Here is a 21,825-nt window from a genome sequence, read left to right on the forward strand (position 1 = left end):
AACACTGTAATCATCTCCGTTTTTGAAAATAACCTTTACTTAGATTTTAAGGAATTACAGTCTTGACGTACCATGATAAATATCCTGTAGAGAGCCACCTCCACAAAACTCCATGCAAATCCATAGCTTGTCTCGCCTAAAAAGTGAACAAAACCATTCATTAGCTGTCAGATTTGAAAACAGCACCTACAAAAGATAAGTCAAAGGACTCTAACATCATAAAGCGCAACATAACAAGCCCTGTACTATGGAAAGAACAAGGCAAATAATGAATATGATTTAATCTTTATGTGATACTTCAACTGTCAAAATAGTAACTAACAAAATACCAGCAGCAGGGGAATATTTTATATTCCAGGGTTTATTGGAGTGATAAAACCAGTGTAAGTGAAACATGCACACTAACTTTTGTTCAAGATCTACTATGAAAATGAAATACATTTTTACTGAGAGTAGAGAGAAAACAAACATGGGTTCTTATTTCTTCCTCATTTTCACTTCTCTTCCACTTTTTTCAGAGCACAGGAATTAAAACAAACACAAGAAAAAAGAACAAATCCAAACCCAAAAGACCTAGGGATATCACTGAACTCAATTTCTTTCACAACAAATGGAATGAAACTCTAATGCTTTAGTCAAAGCCAGGCAGAGTGGAGCCCATGTTGTAAGGGTCTTCTCGGATGAAGTCTTTTCCCTCAAAAATAATCATGGATATTTTTGGTGGCAGAGGTCAGAGGGAAGTTTTTTAGATTCCTCTTACTAAGGGTATCAATTCAGTTTGACTCACTATACCTCCATAAAAGATGTTTTACAAGAATAGACAATGGGCTGAAGAATTCAAAAGTATTTCTACTATGAACACAAAATTCTATTTTCACTTGGTACTTTTCACTGGTAAGACAGATGTACCACGTGTGGCCGCAGAAAGGCATTCCAGTGAGCAGAAAATCTGGGACTTGCCTAGTCATTTGTGGCTATCAAAACATTCAAGAAAGAAAAATCACATACAACCACCTTAGGGCAGACTGAGACACAGGACAACCAAATGAAAGACTGGTATTCTGCAGCTTGCCCATGACTCCTTGCATTCATAAGGCTCTGGTAGAATAGCTGAGACACGCCTGTGGGGCAATGCCAACATCTGTGGAATTGTTTTGCAGGGCAATGGTGTAAGTGCTAAGCTTATCCCCTGAGCTGCAAATTGCAAGTATTTCTCACCAGCCGGTAACAGCTAGAATAATTGCTGTACCAAGGAAGAACTGTCTTTCTTGGATCTCCTCCCCTTTCATGTGCATAGTCACATGGTCCTCAAAGCTACGCCCCAGCTGCTTCCTCTAATGGTGGAAAAGATACTGTTCAGGCAATACAGAGGTTTTAAGCAACTGAAGTCCCTGGCTGTTAACTCCATACATTTCTAGGGGTTAATTAAAGCATTGCTTGAAATAATATGAAGGCTTTCCACTGAAATAACTGATCAAAGTCAGACACAGAAGCAATGTGACTACCTGTAAAAGAAAACACAATTAGCAATGGCAGCAGGGGAATATGAGTGAGAAAGAAGCACTGAAGAGATAGATATCTGCAAGTCCCTTGTTTATCCTCACAGGAATAAACCTGCAGGACCCAGATGGGGACACTTTTGGGGGCACTGAGCTCACGAAAGCCACTCTTTCCCATGCGGCTGCATCCTGTTTGATGCAGCAGAGTGGAAGTGGGGAAAAAACCAGGACAACCCCAGCAGCCTTGGGACAGCATCAGATCACCCACAAAAGTAAGAGACGTGAAGCAGGTAAGTGCTGTAAACTCACACCTTTGCTTACTGGGCATTAACTTCCCAGTGTAAAAAAGCCCTACAGAAAAGGAAAAAAACAACATAAGAGGATTAAAAAAGGAGACTGCATTTCTAATTCACTACCTAGCCTTTTATTACTGTGCCTAAATTCTTTAAGACAAGTGAAGATCCACTTAATCATCAGTAACAGTGTACACAGTTGTACTGTGTCTGCAGAGCAAACGGCAAGCACAGCAAACACAGAGACAGGATCAACAGCACCATTTAGTGTCTGCAACTTAACACCTAGGCTAACAGCAAGGCAGAAATTTGCCTGAATAAAACATCCATACATAAATAGAAGAAAAGCATGGGGAACAGTTTGTTGATAAGTGCAAATACAGGACGATGGTATTTTTCCTTTTGTTCTTAGCATTGAAAGATACTTGGAAAACAAAAGGTCAGACAATGAGAGGCCTCAAAGACAGCCATTTCATATCTGAGACAAAGAAGCACTACACCAAAGAATGGGGAGAGGGCCAAGCAAGAGCACAAGACAGTGCCTAAATATATACTATAATTGCTGAAATTTATTTCTGGGTCTACAAAGGTATATTTTGACACCCTGAGACAAGAGGAAAACTGTTTTTTAAGGAAAAAGCATCCCCATCCTGAATACAGCATCATGAGAAAAGGCATCTAAAAATTTTGAAAAAAGTTGAATGCAACAATAATGTTTGTTCACAGTCTGTTTTCACATAAGATCTTAAAAGTCCTCAGAAGCAACTTTTTATTAGTTATACTAAGCAATCAGATCCCAATGTGACTAGTTAAAATAAGCAGCTGGTAAAACAAGTGGATACATTTGTCAGTGCTTCTACAACACAAATAATCTCACCTCCAAAAACAAATGCAAATGGAACCCTCACATCGCGGTCACAAGTTCATGTTAGACAAACTCAGGGTAACTTCAAACAGCACTGCAGAGGCCCAGCCCTCCCCTCTGCCATTCCTCATTTACTTTTCTTCTAAATTTGTCTTCTGACAAGGTTTATAACAATGACTTTCAGGTTTGTGGAGTGTACCAGACAATGTCACACATCAAGAAAAATGTCAACATAACTTCCTTCCCAGTACTGCAGACAAGTACAAATAAAGCCACCAGGTGCAGTGGGGGACATTTAATATACATAAAGGTGCTCTGTTCCAACACAAAGGCAGGCCTTGAAGCTGGGAGGAAGGTTTAGGAGGCACTACAGGAGGGCAGGACACTATGTATTCCCAGCCACACAACTTTCAGAATATGCAACACACATTTGAGAATCTCAGTTACTGTGACATGGAGCTTCCAAATACTGCCTTTAGGAGATCACAAGATCCCTTGCCAGCTTTATCATCTGACAATCTGTAAGCTGCTGTCAAACAGTTACTACTCCACAAGTTCTCAAAAAAAAAAAAAAAAATTTAACATGACTGAGGTATGTACAGTATTAAGAATTGACTGCTCATGCACAGGAAGAAAAAGCCTGCCAGTACTGCACAGAATGGAAGTAACACACAATTTAGGCTAACCTTCAAATTAACCTTAAACATTCAAAACTGAAGTGTAGACATTCCTACTTTGGAATACCAAGCCCCCACATGTACACACTATCAGTATGCACACCCACACAAGCTTGTGCATAATGCAGCTCACAGACCAGCTTGGCATTCAGGCTGCCAAGACAAGCATCCTTCAAGGTATGGCATGCCAGAACAGCATGGCTTTGATCCCTTTCTGCACATGTATACACAATAATGCAAGCAGTACACAATCACACACTTCTGTCCTCTCTCACCGTAGCATGCAGATGGTGTTCATCTAATGGGCTAGTCAACGGCTTGCTTTCTTCTTCGTTCTCATACTTTCAGTGCATTCTAATTAATCTTATTCTGAAAATACATTTGCTCTTGCAAACTTCCTTCATGCTCCACGCTAAACTATGTCTGTGAAGCACTAATATGACCAGCTCTTCCACTACAGACCTCTGAAATTACTATAAAGAGAACATAATTCAAAAGACAGATTCTATTGACTTGAATTGTATCTGTCAGCATGCAATACTTTCACTCATGAGAAAAAAGCTAACAAAGCTTTTGTCAGCCATGCTGAGAAAGATGCAATGAACCTCATCAGTGAGTGTCCAGGGGTATTCAGGACAATGAATACAAGAGGCAGGGAGAAGAAACTCCCCGGGACAGCATTAGTCAGCTTCTGCATGAGACCTCTCTTTCTCCTCTAGCATTTATTGCCAGGGCTTTCTGTATTCCCAAACACTGCCTCCAAATTCTGGCACACTCAACTTGTCCAATTTCAGTTTGCTTAAACTATGCAGACATTCAGCATCAAGGTCACCACAAAGCCCTCCATACTTGCCATTTCAACATCCTGTCTCAGCTCACCCCAGAGCACAACAAGGAACACCCAACAATGGCTAAGCAAGCCAGGGAATGTGTGTTAGCTCATCTGTAGCATTGCAAACACCCAACAAACCAGACACTGCTGGCTAGAAAATAAACAGTAACTGGGATTTCCCAAGCTCTAGCTGATCTAGAATGAGAATAAAAGAAATTCAGTACTTCAGATAACTTGGTCAAATTTGAAAGGATTTTTAAAAGGAAAAGATGCACTCCAAATACAAGAGCCAAATTCTGGCATATATTCCTGCTTCAAAGATGGTCATTTTTTGTTGAAAGACTTCATGTACCAAGATTTTTCATGTGAAAATACCACCTATATCTTTCCAAACCCCAACCCAAAAGCATTTGGCGTGTTTTGCTAAAAGACTTTTGGCTGCAGCAGATAGCCACCATGGAGAATTTCAGCTGGAGTTCCTAAAGCCTAGTACCTCCATGAGTAACTCGGCATCTTCCCATTATGACTAGAGTCTAGCAACCTTCACAACACGCACAGCTACCATGTCCTACCTATATTGTCCCCATGCAAACAGAAGATATGGGAATACCTGAAAGGAACAAGAAGCCTCTGCCATAAAGAGCATCACAACTTTTCAGAGCCTTTTAAAACCTTTTTATTGCATGGAATGATATGCCTAAAATTATGAGAACATTAGATTCACAAAATCCAGCATTAAAAGGTTGAATCCTTGAATTTCAAGCAATTACTATGTTTAGCATAAAACATATGTCGGGAAAAAAGAACTATAATATCAAACGTTATGAGAAACTAGCCACCAATTTTCTCAATACTGAGACTTTGTATGGAGTATGAGTTTACTGTACTTGTAACAAGTAAGAATAATACCTTACACAAGGAATTGTACAAAAGAATAACGAGATAGAACAATTTACATATACTACATTAAGTGTCCTAAACAACTCTGCAGCTCAAGAGAGAAAAGCAAAGACAAAAGCTAAAATATCAATCATTTTTAGATTTCGAAACAAATCCAAAAAACAAATGACCAGTGGGCTTTTTAAAGGCTGCACAGTTTACACTCTTGGGTACTTCAGTATGAAATTGTCCTTAAAGTTTAACATAACACTACTAGTCATAAGCAAGGAAAAAACCAACAATTTTTTTCCTCCTTATTTCCCAGTAACATTCAATTTTGAATTTTACTTTGAACAAATTTGAATTTGTTTGAATTTGAACATTCAATTCAATTTCCCAGACAATTTTACATGCCAACACCAGGTAAAAGTTCTCAGAAATGTTCTGGCTGTCTGTATTATGCAATATTTATACCTCCCAAAGTTCTGCAAATTTAAAGAGACATTTTACTGAAACAGATTTAAAAGATACTATATATACAGATTCTTTCTTCATGTTTGTCATACTTCTGCTTAATTTTCCATATATGTATTAAATTCAAAGTTTTTAAACATCCACTCATTTCCAAGGAAACATGACTACATGGTCACTGAAAGATTTTGCTAAGAGAAACATTATTTATAGAGAGAATAGATTTTAATGTAAATGAAAAAAATAATAAACAAATGGATAATACCTATTTGGTAAATTACGTTTTGCCTAAGTCACCTTACAGACCTGTCCTTTACAAGGAGATAGAGAAGCATTTTTAAGTGAGCAAAAGAAACAAACTGTACCTGAGATAGCTGCCAAAATAAGCAACAATGTTTGGATGTTTACAGTCTTTCATCATTATGATTTCCTGCTGCACAACAGCAAAATCTTCTCCTGAAAAGTGGAAGAATGAATATTTTCATTGGCCTGGTTCATACTCACATCCCAACTAGACTTTCAGTACATGTTTATAAAATAAACCTTTTGAGTAATTTAAAATAATTATGTGCCAGTTTCACAGACATATAAAGCAGCTGTAAATTAGTATTTACTAGCAAGGGCTTAGCAATAAATAACTATATTCTTAAGAAATTTCATTCTGGGCCAGATGGACACATCTGCCATCTGATACCTCTTACGATACTGGTCATAGCTCTTTCTCAAGTCTTTACTTTTCCTAAGACCCACTGTGTCCATCTGCATATGCCCTGCCAATAGCCCAGGTTCTTAAAAACATGACAAAACTTTGCTATTTTTGGCCCCATGTCCAACACACATTAGATTATCTTCTTGAGCAAAAAAACATCCAACAGTACGCTGCTGCTGCAACTCTTCAGTGAACCTGGTAAGCACAGGAATGTATAGACTGTGCATAACTCATGTCCAGATAAAACACTGACGTGCATGTGGCATTCATCTGAGCCTTACTATCTGGTACCTCGGTTGTACCTGTCTTCCCATAAAAGCTTCTTACCAGATGTGTACATAGAAAAAATCATGTATGAAATTGAAAATTTTGTTTCGAGGGCATTGTTGCAGGGGTTCCGTAAGTAAAACAGAGATGGCAAGAAAGATATCAAATGTAAGAGAATGATAGTTACATATTTGACAGCCTTTTAAATTATTTTTTAAAGAAATACTTGTCAAGTGCTCTTTTGCACTTCAGTATCTTACACTTGGGCTCCTCCAAAATTTCTTAAGTCATAAGGGCAAATTATAGCTTGTATGGTATGTTGTTGCCAAAGATGTTCTTTGAAGTTTGCTTAGTTATTAGACATATACAGGTCACAAAAAACAACTTAGTCTTACTACCTCAAGGACTTCATAGGTGAAACAAGCCTGAAGGCCTAAAATAACCATTTAACTTCATGAATACCTTAAGAAACTCTATAAGCAAGTTGAAAAAACCAGGAAAATTCAAAATATGTGAAAATTCAGCTTTCAGTGTACGGCTGTAGCACACTTCAGCACTACTCAAATGAGCTTTTAAACCAGAACCTAAAGTTATTGCCTAAAAAATTGAACATAGACACTATGCTCGTATTTATCAACTTTCACAACCCCAAATCACTTCTCAACTATGGTCATTAATAAATTTCAAATGTAACATAACAAATTCTAATAGAATTGGCCAAGCTATTACCTAAGAAAATACGTTTTAGGTTTCTCTCTAGGTGACCTAACCGTTTGATACATTTTAACCAGAAATCCAATATTCGCCTGTATTTTATTTAACTGAAAGCAAATTTCAAGCCACAAGTGTAAGTTTAACATCACAACAGACTGTCTACTGTCTGTGGTGTATTGCTGTATCATGGGTAGACCTTTAAACATGCAAACACTGAAGAGCAAACCAGAAATTATTTTCACATACAGACAGGTACCTCTGTGAAAGGACACAATCCCTCCAGTATTTGACCAGTGTTCTCATTGCATCCAAAATATCAGCTTTAGAGTAAGTGCCTAAACGTTATAAGTTAGTCTTCACATTCTCCCCCAGTCTGCAAAACTGGCAAAGGAAGCCAGTGCCACGCTTCTGGAATGTGGACACTGCCCACCTGAAGCTGAGTCAAGCCTCTACCGCAACTGGAAGAGACAACTCCAGAGGGGACCAGCTCTCTGAGCAAACAGAGGGTAGCGGGAGCGCATTCTCTCTGCGCCATCCCAAGGCTGCTACAAATACTAGATTCAGCTGCAAGATGCCAGTTGTCGGCCCCATCAGCACAGCACCAGAGCAACTTACCCCCGCTGCAGTGCATCCCCAGGCTCTGGCCACAGCTCAGAGAACACACAGAGCACGATTCTCTGATTCCTACTCGGCACAATCCATACAACACTCTTTTCAACCAAGCCACTTCACACTTTTGAAAGTGGAAGTAGCTAAGTAAAACGCTGCATTATTTTAAAGGTTGACATCATCTGAGTCTGCTGAGTCCTATGGTTTTTTCCGTTCTATCCTTACAGTTCCATAGGGAGACACAGCACGGCTGCTCATCTCAGCTGGAGTGGTAACCCACATCGTGCACAGCCAAGCGCTCCAGCAATGGGAACTGACATAAAAAGCCAAAGCAGCAGAACTAGACAAAATAACCTGAGACCACAGCCTTCAGTGTGAATAAAAGAAATGTGATGAACATATGCTTTTGGAACTACATAGTAACATACTGTAACATACTGTCCGGAATTTTCACATGTGCATGCATTATATAAACACAACATTTCTAATCACTTCCAGAATTTTAAGAGGAAAAAATAGAAGAAAGTAGCAACTTCTTTCCCTTATGGTCTGCATAGATCTTAAGGATCAAACCAAGCAGCAGTTCAGATATTTTCCCACCCTCAACAGTTACAAGTTAAACAAAAAGTCTGGGCATTTTACTTCCCAGATTACTGTACCCTGGTTCAACAAGTCTAGCCATATTGATAGACCAGCCCTCGCAGGCTGATAACTGGTCTGTGGGGCACATGCACTGTGTGACATCGCAACATAAGCACAGTTCAAGCATAAATTTAGCATACAATGAAGTCCTAATCAGTCTCCAAGAGAATTCCAGGAAATACGCTCAATTCCTGGATACTAATGCTCACCTTTTATTTCACCCTTCCTTCTTTTTATTTCCCCCTCCAAGCTCTCTCCAAGGGAGTTCTTTTCTGCCTTGCCGTCTTCCCCATTTCTTCTGTTCTACACAGTTTTTTATATCACATGGGTTGAAAACATAGTATTTAAGACAAAAAACCACAATTCTCACTGAAATTTTATTCAACTTTCCTTTAACTGTTCTCCAGTTACCTTTCCTCCTCTCACATTCTGCTTGTCATGCTTGTTATTTTTTAGAACAGTGTATTTTGTCCCACACTAAAAGGCAACAATTATCGCTCATTTCAGTAAGAGGACTTGATTTATTTTGTACAATTATATCTTAAGCATGAAAATATTTAGTTTCTGTGGCCTATTTCAGTTGAGAAACACTTACCTGGTTCTAGTTTTATTACTTTAATTGCTGCTAGCTCACCCGAGTTGACATTTCGAGCCTACAAAAAATAAAATAAAATAAAAATTTAGAGAGCAGAACACAGCAACCAACTCTGCATTCTGCACATTCTCTCACAGCACAGAGTCAAAGCACAACCAAGATACACAAGGGTCTAAAAACAGTAAACCCACTTGTTGGGATTTTTGTTTTTGAAGCAAAAACAACCTCAGGAAGAGCCAATAAATTAAAACATCTTGTATATTTACATTTCATGCAAGGTTAGAATTTTTCCCCCCAAATACACAATGCCTTTATTTTCTATTTGGCTTACAGCACAAATTTTCATTAGATAAGCACCATCATTGAGTTATGTTATATCCAAAAGGCTAATTTAAAATAATCCATGTCTGTGCTTAATGACTGTGAACAAACCAGTAAGAATTCTGCAGCTAGCATGCTCTTCTCCAGTACAAGTTTGTAGAAAAGCAGTCTTCCAACAAAATTTCTCATCCTGGATGTATTTTCTAACAACAAAGCAAGCTATCTCAAAAAAAAAAAAAAGTTAAAAAAGCTTGCTCTCAAAGCAAGCTCTCTCTCTTAAGGGATCTGCTTGGCAGGGTGTCGTGGTTTCAGCCGAATTTACCAAAACCAGACCAACAGATGGCCCTTCCCCCCCGGCCCCCCACCCCAAAAGAGAGGGAGAGGAGAGAAAGAGATAAGGGAGATTCAGAAGTTTAGAATGAACTAAACTACTTTAATGAAGAATTAATATTAAAATAAAAATAAAGAAGAAAATAATGAAATAGATACAATATATACGAAACCGTATGGAGCTCCCAGGATGACAGTCAAGTCACCAGCAGGCACTGGGGAAGTCCCAGACTGGACTCAGTGACAGATGGGAACTGGATTCCAGCTCTGGAGTCAGGAACACACGGATCGGGATCAAAGGCAGATGAACAGACAGAGTCCTCTCTGGACATCGGCCATCGCAGGAAGGGGGCTGACCCTTTGATCCCTCAGCTTTTATACTGAGCATGGGGCAGATGGGATGGAATACCCCAGTTGGTCAGGTTTGGGTCACCTCTCCTGTCCACTCCTCCCCACCGATGTGACCCCTCTACGTTTTTTTCCATTTCTGACCCTCTAAGGGGGCAAATAACAAAATTGGCTGACCTTGGTTGTTACAGCAATAAGTATAAGCAAGGGCCTCTCTGCATACCATTCCTTGGCATGGAGCACAAACATTGGTCTTACCATTCTGAGAACGAGCAGTTTTCTCCACAATATGCCATTAATTTCAGACAACTAGAAGAGGCCTGGCTAAGATGTAAAATTACAGAACAGAAAATTGGTTTGGTTTTACTTCAAACCGGGACACAGGGTAACACTGGAAAAAGCACAGGAGGGGAGAAGGGCCCAAGGAAGCTGGTTAGTATTCAAGGATCACCTCCTCCAAGCTCAGGAACAGTGTATCCTAAGAAAGAAGAAGTCATGCAAAAAAGCCAGGAGGCCTGCATAGATGAACAAGGAGCTCCTGGAAAAGCTCAAAAGCAAAATGAGGCCTACAGAGGGTGGAAGCAAGGACAGGTAGACTGCAATCAATAACAGAGAAACTGTCCCAAGTGGCCAGGAACCAGATTAGCCAAGTTAAAGCCTAGATAGAATTAAATCTGGCCAGAGACATCAAGGACAACAAGAAAGCTTGTCAGTCAGAACATCAGAAAGAAAGGCAAGACTAAGGAAGACGCGGGTCCTCTCTGGAAGGAAATAGGAGACCTGGTTGCCCAGAATATGGAGAAGGCTGAGGTACTGAATGACGTTTTCGCCTCAGTCTTCACTGGCAAGGGCTCTAACCACACCGCCCAAGTTGCAGAAGGCAAAAGAAGGGGCTATGAGAATGAAGAACCGCCCGCTATAGGAGAAGATCAGGTTCGAGACTAAGGGACCTGAAGGTACATATGACCATGGAACCTGACCAAATCCATCCAGGGGTCTTGAGGGAGCTAGCAGATGAAGTTGCTAAGTCACTATAATTCACATTTGAGAAGTCATGGCAGCCCAGTGAAGTTCCTGCTGAATGGAAGAGGGGAAACAACCCCCGTTTTTAAGAAGGGGGAAAAAGGAAGACCTGGGAAACTACAGGCCAGTCAGTCTCACTTCTGTGACCGGCAAGGTCATGGAGCAAATCCTCCTGGAAATTTTTTTTTTTTGCTAAGGCACATCGAAAATAAGGAGGTGAATGGTGACAACCAACATGGCTTCACTAAGGGAAATCGTGCCTGACAAATTTGGTGGACTTCTGTGACAGCATTACAGCGTCGGTGGATAATGGAAGAGCAACAGACGTCATCTACCTCTACTTATGCAAAGCGTTTGACACTGTCCTGCATGACATCCTGGATTCTAAATTGGAAAGGCACAGATCTGATGGATGGACCACTTGGTGGATAAGGAACTAGCTGGATGGTTGCACTCAGAAGTATTAGCGGTCAACAGCTCAAAGTCCAAATGGTGATTAGTGACGAGTGGCATTCCTTGGGGGTCAGTACCGGGACCGGTGCTGTTTAACATCTTTGTCGGTGACACAGACAGTGGAATTAAGTGCACCATCAGCAAGTTTGCTGATGACACCAAGCTGTGTGGTGCGGTCGACACACTGGAGGGAAGGGATGCCATCCAGAGGGACCCGGACAGGCTTGAGAGGTGGGCCCGTGCAAACCTCATGAAGTTTAAGAGGCCAAGCGGAATGTCCTGCACCTGGGTCAGGGCAATTCCAAGCACAAATACAGGTTGGGCGTAGAATGGATTGAGAACAGCCCTGAGGAGAAGGACTTATTGGGGGTTTTGGTGGATGAGAAGCTCAACGTGAGCCGGCAATGTGCACTCACAGCCCAGAACGCCAACCACATCCAAAAAAAACCCAAAAAAAACCCACCAAACCACAAAAAACAAAACCAAGCAGTTAATTTGTACCAAGATCTGCAGTTTTTAAGTATGCTCAGGAAACCCTATGCTGCCACAAACCAGTCCTAACTTATGCAAGTCCTCGACTATGCAGTACTTCCATATTAAAATCCATAAGCAAACCAACCACTGAGACTGCAAAGCAATTATAACATATACAGATCTCACAGCAGACAAGCAGGGCCCAGGGAGCATCAAGGGCTGTACCCTGCAGCGTATCTGACTGCTTCCAAGGCTCACATGAGAGCAATGCAACACTTCCTGCTCATTTTACTACATGCCCCTTGGTCCTTACTCTGCGCCAGCAACAGCATCCTTCCCGTTCCACAAGGGTACAAAGAAAACAAGCCAGCCAAGAAAGAGTTAGAAAGCATTCCCCTTGTATATACAGCAGCTCTGTGGCCAACTTCAGCAGCAATTACTCAGCAGCTTAACTGCATTTTGTATGAGGCTCTCATGCTTATGCCTGCATTCCTCTGAGCAACCAAGGAAGCTAATTTTATTTTAAAGCTATTAATAAGCAACATATATTATGATAATAATGATTTCTCTTCTAGAACTGTTGCATTTGACTACTAACTAAAAACCAAGTAGCCATTTACCCAGTGCTTTCAGGACACTTCTGTGCCCCTGAACCCAGCTATGGGGAGGGGGCAGGAAAGCTGCAGCCCAGCGCTGAAGCAGTAGCTCCTGAAGGATGTTCAGCTACAGCCTCTCCTCTCCCCAGGAGAGTCTTGCCACCCAGAGCTGCACTGCGCTGGACCATCCCTGCATTGAATGCTGTGACAGCTCCACTCCCTGAACAGGGCACAGAAGGTGAGACCAGTCCTGCTTCTGCCTTTTCCTCCCATCCACTTTCAAATGAAAAAGGCCAGAATTGCAGAAGTTGCAGATAGGTGTCCACCTTTACTAATGGTCTCATTTAAGTCACTTTAGGAGCTCAATGGCTCACACCTTTTATTGACTGGCCATGAAACTCACTGAATATTGTAAGGTGTTGATCGGTAACATGGCAGCTTGAGAGCTGGTTGTGGAACCACAAGTGGAGGGAAATAAATGCGGTAAGACTATAAAAAATAGCCAGCAATAAAGCCTGGAAATAAATGCAGTGTATATTTCTGGGTTTAGAGATCTACCCAGGTCATTGCTAGTGCAGCCAGTCGCAAATCTCCCACTGTTCCTTGGTGTGGCAATGCTCTTCTGCAACGCTGGGAGTGCTGGCATTTGCAAATAATTTCCAAGCAGACGGTTAAGGATAGATCCCAAGACTAGTGGGTATCCTATAAAAGTCAAGGAGTAGTCTAAACTTGAAAGACTGTAGAAAAAACAATTTTAAAATAGATTTTTCTTTGGCAGCCTTTCCTGTAAGCCATCATTAGCCCATCCCACTGATGGCAGCAGTGTCCACTCATGGCTGTATGGTGGAACAAAGACTCAAAGACATTAAGAACAGCAAAAATAGGAGTTCCTTTTAATCTCATGAGTTGCCTTCATTCTCTGGTACAGAAAGTGGCACCACTGAAGCACAAGCTAGGATTTTTATTTTCTTTTGAGAAGAGGACACTGAAGAACTGTTGAAAATCGTGGGAAGAAAGAACAAACGTGTCTTTTCACCTTCAGCTTAGGCATTGCTTCCTTTCTTCAATGCCAGCAGTAGTGGGACTCTTCAGCCAGCTGGTCATTCTCTGGACCGGTATATGCCTGGGCTCATGAAAGTGAGAAAAGAGGAACAAAATCTGATTTAATGCAGGTCACCAACACCTTCAGGAGCAGCAGGCCACCAACTGCTTAAGGGCATGAACTTAAGAAAACATGACTTGAAGTTGACAATCTGAATAAGTTATCACTTTGCATCCCATTCCATTTGGGTTATTTCACTGAAGGTGTTGTAACAAGTAAGAACACAAATTACCTTGGTTAACCTGAGTATATAAAAAAGAGATTATTCTGATTGTAGTGATGCAAGGATTCCTTGCAAAGGATAAGGATTAGGTATCCCAGAGGGGTTTTACTAGATCTCATCAAATACCTTTGAAATGATCCACTGTGAAACAATTCCTTGCCTAAGCTCACATGAATGAGAGACTAAGAAAGACTGAAGTACCATATGCTTTTCAACACATGTTGGAGCTGGCTCTGACTCTTACCATGAGGGGTCTCATGTACATACCATACAATACCTCAGTATGTTGAGGACGTTGCCTTATGCCTTCATTTAGCATAATCACACTAAAGTTGCCAATTACTTATAGGTTTTGAGATTGAAGCATCAATAAAGAATATGTAGCCGAATAACAATTTCAAACAAGTTATTTTGGAGTTGGCAAATGCCAAAAAATTTCAAAGAGGCTTATCTAAGAAAACACAGATTTATTTTTTGTTTCCACTTGCCCCATAAGTGCTCTAACTCCTAGCCTTTCTGATGATGAGGTTACAAGCAACAGCCAAGAGCTCTTCCTCCCATCCCTGTTTCCATGAGCCAGAGCCTGCAACTAATTCCTTCACATGCAGATTTCACTATGGCAATGGTAATGCATTACACAGGTTTTCCAGAAGCAAAGATCAGCCCACAATGCCTGCCTCTACATGTAGTCACTTTATTAAACATTTACAGCATTTATTCAATGTCTGCTCTGGAAAATCATATAAAGATCCTCATTCAGCCTCTACCAGCAGCTAAAACAACACTCTTCCAGAGATCTAGATTGCCATATCTGGGGAGGAGTTTAAAAAAATCCACCAACCACTAAGTCAAGCTGGAGAAGCACTACCTAATTAAAGAAGAAATAATTGCTACTGTCTCTGTGACAACAGCAGCATATCAGACCAAAATGTTGTATAAAAAACTGCCACCCACTAGAAGTAAAAGCTAGGAAAATCCAGGTTTTGTTGTTACTGCATTATACAAAAAAATCATTAACCAAAATGCCTCACAACTGGGAAGGCCTTATTACTCTGAAACAGAGAAGGAAAGAGCAATGGGGCAGTAGTCAGAGGTACTCAAAGAGCAACGGGCAGTACTCAGATGTGCTGTATTTGGGAAACACCAGCCAAGCAAAAGATGTGCATGGTGTGTGTCTGAAACGGAGGAGAAAGAAGAAAAGGATGAGAAAGACTAGTAGATAGCGCTGCCACTAATATATGCCACAACAGTAGGTTCATAAGGAGGAGAGGTCTGTGCAGCTGAACCACAGACATAAAACCCAAGGAGGTAAATCTCTTGCCAGGTTTATGTTTGTCCTTCAAATGGAAGCTGGTAATATAAAGTGTATAATGCTGCAACAAAAACTAGGCCAAAAAGCAAAGTCTGCGACAAAAACAACAGGGTGCTTTGTTTTTGACTACCTCCTATATGAATTGTTGAACAAAATGCAAGCGAGCGATCTCTAAACAAGTTGCTGCTTCACAGGATAACTGGCCCCAGGGTACACACAGGCTTCCTGACCTGGATTAGTTCCGCTCTTCAGGAAAGCACACCAAAACGGCTTCCCAATTCCCTTGCTTCCAGCCCTACAATCCTCCCCTTCAGCCTCTCTCAAACCCACACCACTCTCCCAGGAGCTGATTGAACTCTCCAAGCCAGCAGAAAACCACCTGCCTCCTTGGGTTTTTTTGTTTAGTTTTCTGCCAGGTGAGCCGAGCCAGCCTGGGCATCATGATGAGTGCCAGAGCTAACGCAAGGTAAGTGGGAAGACAGCCAGGAGCAGTGTAGGGAATCATCCCTCTCAGGCAACAGTGAGCTTTTACATCAGTTTAGCCCATCCTACAAAGTTATATAATTAACAGGAATTGCATTACTAAGAATTACACAAAAAATAATTAGGTTCCACCTTCTGGTAGGAGACATACCTTAAAATGCAACAGAGCTACAATTTTAGAAAGCAATGCTTTGATAAAGGTGATGTAAACAAAAAGATCTGAAATGAAGGCAAACAAAAATCCCTACACAAGGCATGGATTCTTGGTTAAGCAATCCACAGTTCTGGAAACTAAGCCTGTAGTACTTAGTCAGCTCAGTATAAACAGGATGGCAAAACATCCAGTCCTCTCTGCCTGCCTGACAAGCTTCAAAAGACAATTAAAGATGAAACAGAGAGGCTTCAAAACACAGACATTTATTTCCAGCCAAGTCAAAAGGAGCTTCAACAGATATAAGGTCAATCAAGAAGAAAGGAAGACTAAAATGCTTATCAAAAAGCACACAACCAAAAGACACAGTTTCAGTATTTCAGAAGCAGCAAAGCTGTAGAAGAATTGGTGTCTAACTGGATCACCCCACGAAAGAGGAGCAAGGGCACAGACGTGGAGAGACGAGATTCGTGCATAGGACTCTGCAAAATGGGAATTCATCAAAATTCAGGTTCATCTGTTCTTGACATTCTCTTCCCACAACACACAGGATCAGTCAGAAACTAGAGACTCCAAAACACAGTTGACAGCACAAAGCAGTAACAGTCACCACGTGTTTCCCCAGGGATACCCACAGAATGGGAGTTTCAGCGTGAAGCAGTTGAGCTGGCAGCTACATGACTTCCCTCACCAAAACCAACACCCACACAAAAGGGCTGGGGAGCAGAAAAATCAAGCTTTTTCTTTTTTTAAAATGAGACCTCAATCAAAGCGCACCCTACCGACTTCCATGTCTTCATTTGTTAAATGGCTGAAGCCATAAATGACAAAAAGAACTTAAATAAGGCGGACATAGTATAACAGATACCTTTGCAGGAACAATAACCTCCCTAATTATCACAACTATTTGAATTTCAGTAAAGGGGAAAGTAAAAGAAGGGCCTTTCCTTTCAAAGATGCTGCAAATCCGTGGAAGGGTCCGCTCATACTGGATTAATCACCTGTGAGATGGCAAATGAAGTTCAATCTTTATTAAACCAAAGCAGTAATTATTCTTTATTGCCAAGATATGCTGTGATATAAGTTAACCGTAAGAACAAAAGAAATGGACTTACAATTGCCTCAGAATGTACTTCAAAAAATGCAGTTACTACCAAAACTGTAGGTATGAGGATGGTGGCAAACAGGGAGATTATAACATTATTATTAATACGGTCTCTGTCAGAATACCACGTGCAGCACTTGTAACTCAAACCCTAAAAGAATGGCCTAAGTTACAGGGGGCCTGCAACTAGGGACGATTAGAATGGCAGTCTCATACCAAGAGTCAGAAAAGTCTAAATGAGAGATGGAATAAACACAAAGCAAACAAAATCAAGCAACTACCTCATTTAACTTTAGGAATATTTCCTGAAACTGAGCAGGACAGGACAGTGTCTCTTTTTCACAATCAAAAATACATAACTCTTCTTTTACACTGACCATCCTACACAATTAATTCTTTGTAACAGTGAAATAAAGAAACACAAGAGACAGAAATGACTTGTACAACAGCATAACTAACTTTCACCCTTTCTAGCAGGTGTCATTTTGGATGAGAAAATTTGACAGAAACAGAAGGTGAAATTCAAGGTTTTTCCTCACATGTAACTGCAATCCGAAAAGCAATTTTGCTGTCAGTCTCTTAATTAGACTTTAGATGAAGCTAAATTAATTACCAGACAAGTAAGTTTACTGAGGCACAGAAAACAAAACCATACAAATCAAAGTGTGCTATGCAACACTCAAGAATCTTCCACTACAAAAAAACCACACCACTATTTGCAGATCGTCTGTCTGTGTTTTGTTATAGATACATCAACCATCCAACAAAGCAGTAACTCGATTTCACCAATAATTTCAGCCCTCTTGAGAGGAAACATCTCTTGGACAAGGGAACAGATTTTAAGTCCTGTGTTTTACTTAAACTTCCAATGAGAATGCTGCAATATTAACAACATATTTTACTTATCTAACAAAGCAACATAGCTTCACTGAAATAATTTAAAAACCCAATCATCATCTCTCTTTCAGAACCTCACCAAAACCAGTGTTACATCCAATGTTTATGTCCCTGGCATACAGTAAGAACTAAGCAATCAGATGAAGCCTCATCTCCTATAACAAACTTACACCGATGCTAGTTAGAAGAGACACATCAGTCTTGACTGTGCATATTTGATAGAGAGCTAATGGCATGAACAAGTTACCCATTACCTTTCTTGTGATGAAATCATTATCGTCTTCTCCAAGGCCTCTTTGAAAGCTGACTTGGGTGGGAGGGCAGATAATTATAAAATAATGGTTCAACCTAAAAATCTGTATTTGCGTATCAATCTGACCCATATCCACGTTCCCTTTGAGTCTCAGTAGTTTAGTCCGCACCATGGGCTCTTACTTCAAATTCACAAATCTTCAGAGTAGAGACTCTGCCTCATTTTTTTTTTTTTAAATATAGTTAAAAAAAAAAACAACAAACAAATCAAACATTTAACTCAAACATGCCCTGCTGTAGCTCAGTTCAATTAAAACAGAGCAAGGAAGTAGGTGCCAGTCTGCTGTTCTGCTTTCAGCTCCTCAACACTTTGCCAGGAAAGCAGGTTACAGAAAGGTCAGCATATAGCAAGAATGTCAACATAACAAGATCGTCATTTTGTTAAAGCAATAATCCCCATTAACTAACAGCAGAAATACCTCCCTACATGGCTCTCCCTGCTAAGGGAGGAAAACCACAATTGACAAAGAAAAGTTTGAAGCTGCCAGAGTACATCCAGAGCTTGGATCCACTCTGCTGAAATCCCACCACTGATGAGCACCATCATCACACAACTAATCTCAACTTCACACAATTATTTCATCAACTACAAAGTTCACCCACAGATGACAGAACGAATCAAATGAAAAGTGGCTTTATGAAACCCCTCACAAATTTAAGATAAAGTCCTAGTAAGCTCACATGTGGATGACACATAGGACTACATTACTTCCTCTTTGTCATGTTAAAAGTAAACTGCTTTCATTATTATTTTTGGGCTTTCATACTCTACATTGAAGACACATCAAGCAAGACCTTGCCTCAAAATGAAACAGGCAATAATCCATCCAGGAGAAAAGCACATTGCATTTTCCCTACACTGTCCACAACTTAATCAGAAAGCACTTAGCTCTCTCTCATCTGGACGTAGTAAATAATACCAGCCTAGTCCTGATATATCACCTTCCATCTCAGCTGCCACAGGCAGATTGTAAACATAAAGAAATCCACTCTGAGGGGTGGGTGGGTGTGTTTGAGTTGCCTCAAATAAAAAAACCCTCACAAGCAGTGCCAAACACTGGCCACTCACAGAGCACCAAACTGAAGGCTACTGCAATGTAAGTATGACAGTCATCAATAAAACCTTGACAAATCAAATGAAACTTATCAGGTTTCAGATGCATAGTGGTATTGCAAATGTAAATATTCACTCTATGGTTGGAGGTAACATCTTTAAAATTAAACTGTAAACGCAGATGACTTGGATAATTCACATCCATCAAAATCATGTACAGAGCACCAAAAAAAAATCTGTTAAGATATCACAGAGTCAATATGCCAGTTAAAACAGTTAAAAACTGCAACAGAAATAGAGCTGAGCACATCAAGATAAGTTTGCAGAAAAACAATAAAACAGAGCGTAAAGCCAATTAGACTCGGCATAGTACACTAATACTCAAAGAAAGCTGGCAAGGTGGGGAAAGCAACATAAAAAACCCCTTTCAATTAAACAAATAAAGCAGGGAGTTAGCACACTAAGAGCACAGTAACAGGAGGATTAGGTCCTGAAACTTTAATAACATTTAAGCAAGTTGAGATTAAACCAAAATCACCCCAACCCATACAAGACTTCACTCAAGGCACATTCACTTAGAGTCAAAGTCAGCATCAGCACCAGTTTTTTGCACCTCGAATTGTGGAACAGCTCTAAATGTTACTTTACAGCCCTGCCTACCAAAACAAGTTTTCTTAAACACACACGCCCACCCTGTGATGACAAAAACAGACCAGAATACACTTGGAAAGCACACGGTTAAAGCGATGCTTCCAAAAGGCTGCACAAAATTTCAGTTCTCCCCTCTGCTCCACCACCAAACGAGCAGCTCACAAACAGCACCATCCTACCTGACAGGCTGCCACATCCCACCAGGCAAGAGTTCAACTGGATACGCAAATAACAACATACACTGCAGAGCAAAGAAAAGTCTCAAAGTACACCGTAAAGCCCAAAAACTCAAACTTATGTTCGGCTGATGTTGCTTTAGCTTCGCTTTTCCTACGTTTCTGAAGTTAGGGCAGGATCATGAAAGACTCTGATCCTAACGACACCTTTCCTGACGCCCCAGTTTGCCCTCACGTCAGCCTCACGCTTTACAGAAACACGAGAACAAAACACTGGTATTTCCACCCAAGACAGCGAGGGAAGCAGCAGCCGAGATGAACAGGCCTGGTCGCCTTCAGGCACCTGATTTAAAGTGCCATTTGGGCTGGAAACGAGCGAGCAAAAGTGCGCTTCCCGCGACCCGCACAGCTCGCGGCTCGGTGTGGAGGGGAGCCGACCCCCAGGCTCCGCCCGTGAAGCAGATACTCCAAGCCAGCAGCGGCAAGAATCGGCTCCTGGGGCAGCTCCACGGCTGCACGAATCCGGGAGAGCGCAGCGGCCCCACACCGCCAGCCCCGCGCCGGCGACAGGGCCCGGCCGCCCCCAAGTGCTCAGGCGACCCCCGGGGGTCCTCGCACAGGCCGGCCAAGCCGGAGACACGGCCAGGCCGGCGGCAGGCAGAGGCGCGGGAGGCAAGGCCCTTCTGGAAGGGAGCCGGAGGCGGCCAGGCCGGGCATCTACACGCCGCCAGACAGCGGGACAGACCCCGCTGGGACTGGGGAGACCCTCAAGGCCGGGGGGAGAGGCGCGTCGCTTGGCAGTGGAAGCCCCCCTCAGATTTCGGAGGGGTTTCGAGCCGGTCGCTTGGAAACGGAACCCACCGCCGTGGGAGGGGAAGGGAGAGAAGGGGAGGGAAGGGAAGGGGAGGGAAGGGGAAACGACACGCGCCCCCTCCCCCTCCGAAGGTGCTATACGTCTACCTTGTAAACGTCTCCGTAGGTGCCGCTGCCGATGCGCTGGATGAGCTCGAAGTCCTCCTGGGGGTTGCGCCGGGACAGGTCGCACACACGGCCGCCGCCGCCGCTCATGATGCCGAGGAAGGCCCCGCTCAGCCACAGCCCCCCAGACCGGGGGCGGGGAGGCTGAGGAGAGGGGGAGGGGAGCCGGTACCAGGGCGCTCACCGCCTCCCCCCGGTCCGCTCCAGCAACATGGCGCCGCTCCTCCTCTCCGACCCTTGCGCCTGCGCAGGCCGGCACTAGGCCGGGCTACCTTTCCTGCGCATGCGCCCGCCGCACTGCACGGCCCCGCGCCGCGGGTGTCGCGACGTCCCCCGCCCCGCGGAGCTCCCGGCGCCTGGGGGGTCCCTGCACCTCGTCCCGGGGGGGCGTGCCGGGGGAGGGCTGCGCTAGGCGCCTCCCTCTGCCTCTGCCGCGCGGGGCGGTGCCGAGCAGCGGGCCCTGCCGAGCCGAGCCTGTGCGCGCTGGCGGCGGCTGGCGGCAGCGCTCGGCACCGGCCGCTGGTGGCAGTCTGACCCGCGGCGGCACCGGCAGCGCTTGTGAGGGCGTCCGGCGGCCGCCCCTGCCGCTCCGCCGCTTCCCCTGCCCCTGTCGCTGCCTCTGGGCTGCGGCCGGCCGGTGTTGGCCGGACATGCCGCGCTGTGGCGGACTTGCTGCTACCGGGGCATCGACTCCCGCCCCGACAGCCTCGTCCGCAGGGGTGAGCCGGGGGGGCTCACCCGGCTCGGGGACGCCCCGGCTTCAGCCTCTGTGCGTGCAGCCGGG

The 21,825-nt window shown here is 42.8% G+C and overlaps 1 protein-coding gene across 4 annotated transcripts in view; it reads right to left on the reverse strand.

Moving 5' to 3' along the window:
- MAP4K3 (mitogen-activated protein kinase kinase kinase kinase 3) overlaps nucleotides 1-21,286 on the reverse strand; it is an 84,917-nt gene extending 63,631 nt beyond the window's left edge. For all 4 annotated transcript variants that reach the window (XM_074150619.1, XM_074150618.1, XM_074150617.1 and 1 more), the window contains exons 1-4: nucleotides 21,024-21,286; nucleotides 9,053-9,110; nucleotides 5,882-5,972; nucleotides 72-136 (exon numbers count right to left, since the gene is read on the reverse strand). In XM_074150619.1, the coding sequence (XP_074006720.1) occupies nucleotides 72-136; nucleotides 5,882-5,972; nucleotides 9,053-9,110; nucleotides 21,024-21,131 (322 nt within the window). In that variant the 5' untranslated portion in view covers nucleotides 21,132-21,286. The remainder of the gene's footprint in view (nucleotides 1-71; nucleotides 137-5,881; nucleotides 5,973-9,052; nucleotides 9,111-21,023) is intronic.
- Between the last annotated feature and the right edge of the window lie 539 nt (nucleotides 21,287-21,825).

This window comes from Numenius arquata, chromosome 7 (assembly GCF_964106895.1).
Source record: "Numenius arquata chromosome 7, bNumArq3.hap1.1, whole genome shotgun sequence".
Classification (NCBI taxonomy): domain Eukaryota; kingdom Metazoa; phylum Chordata; class Aves; order Charadriiformes; family Scolopacidae; genus Numenius; species Numenius arquata.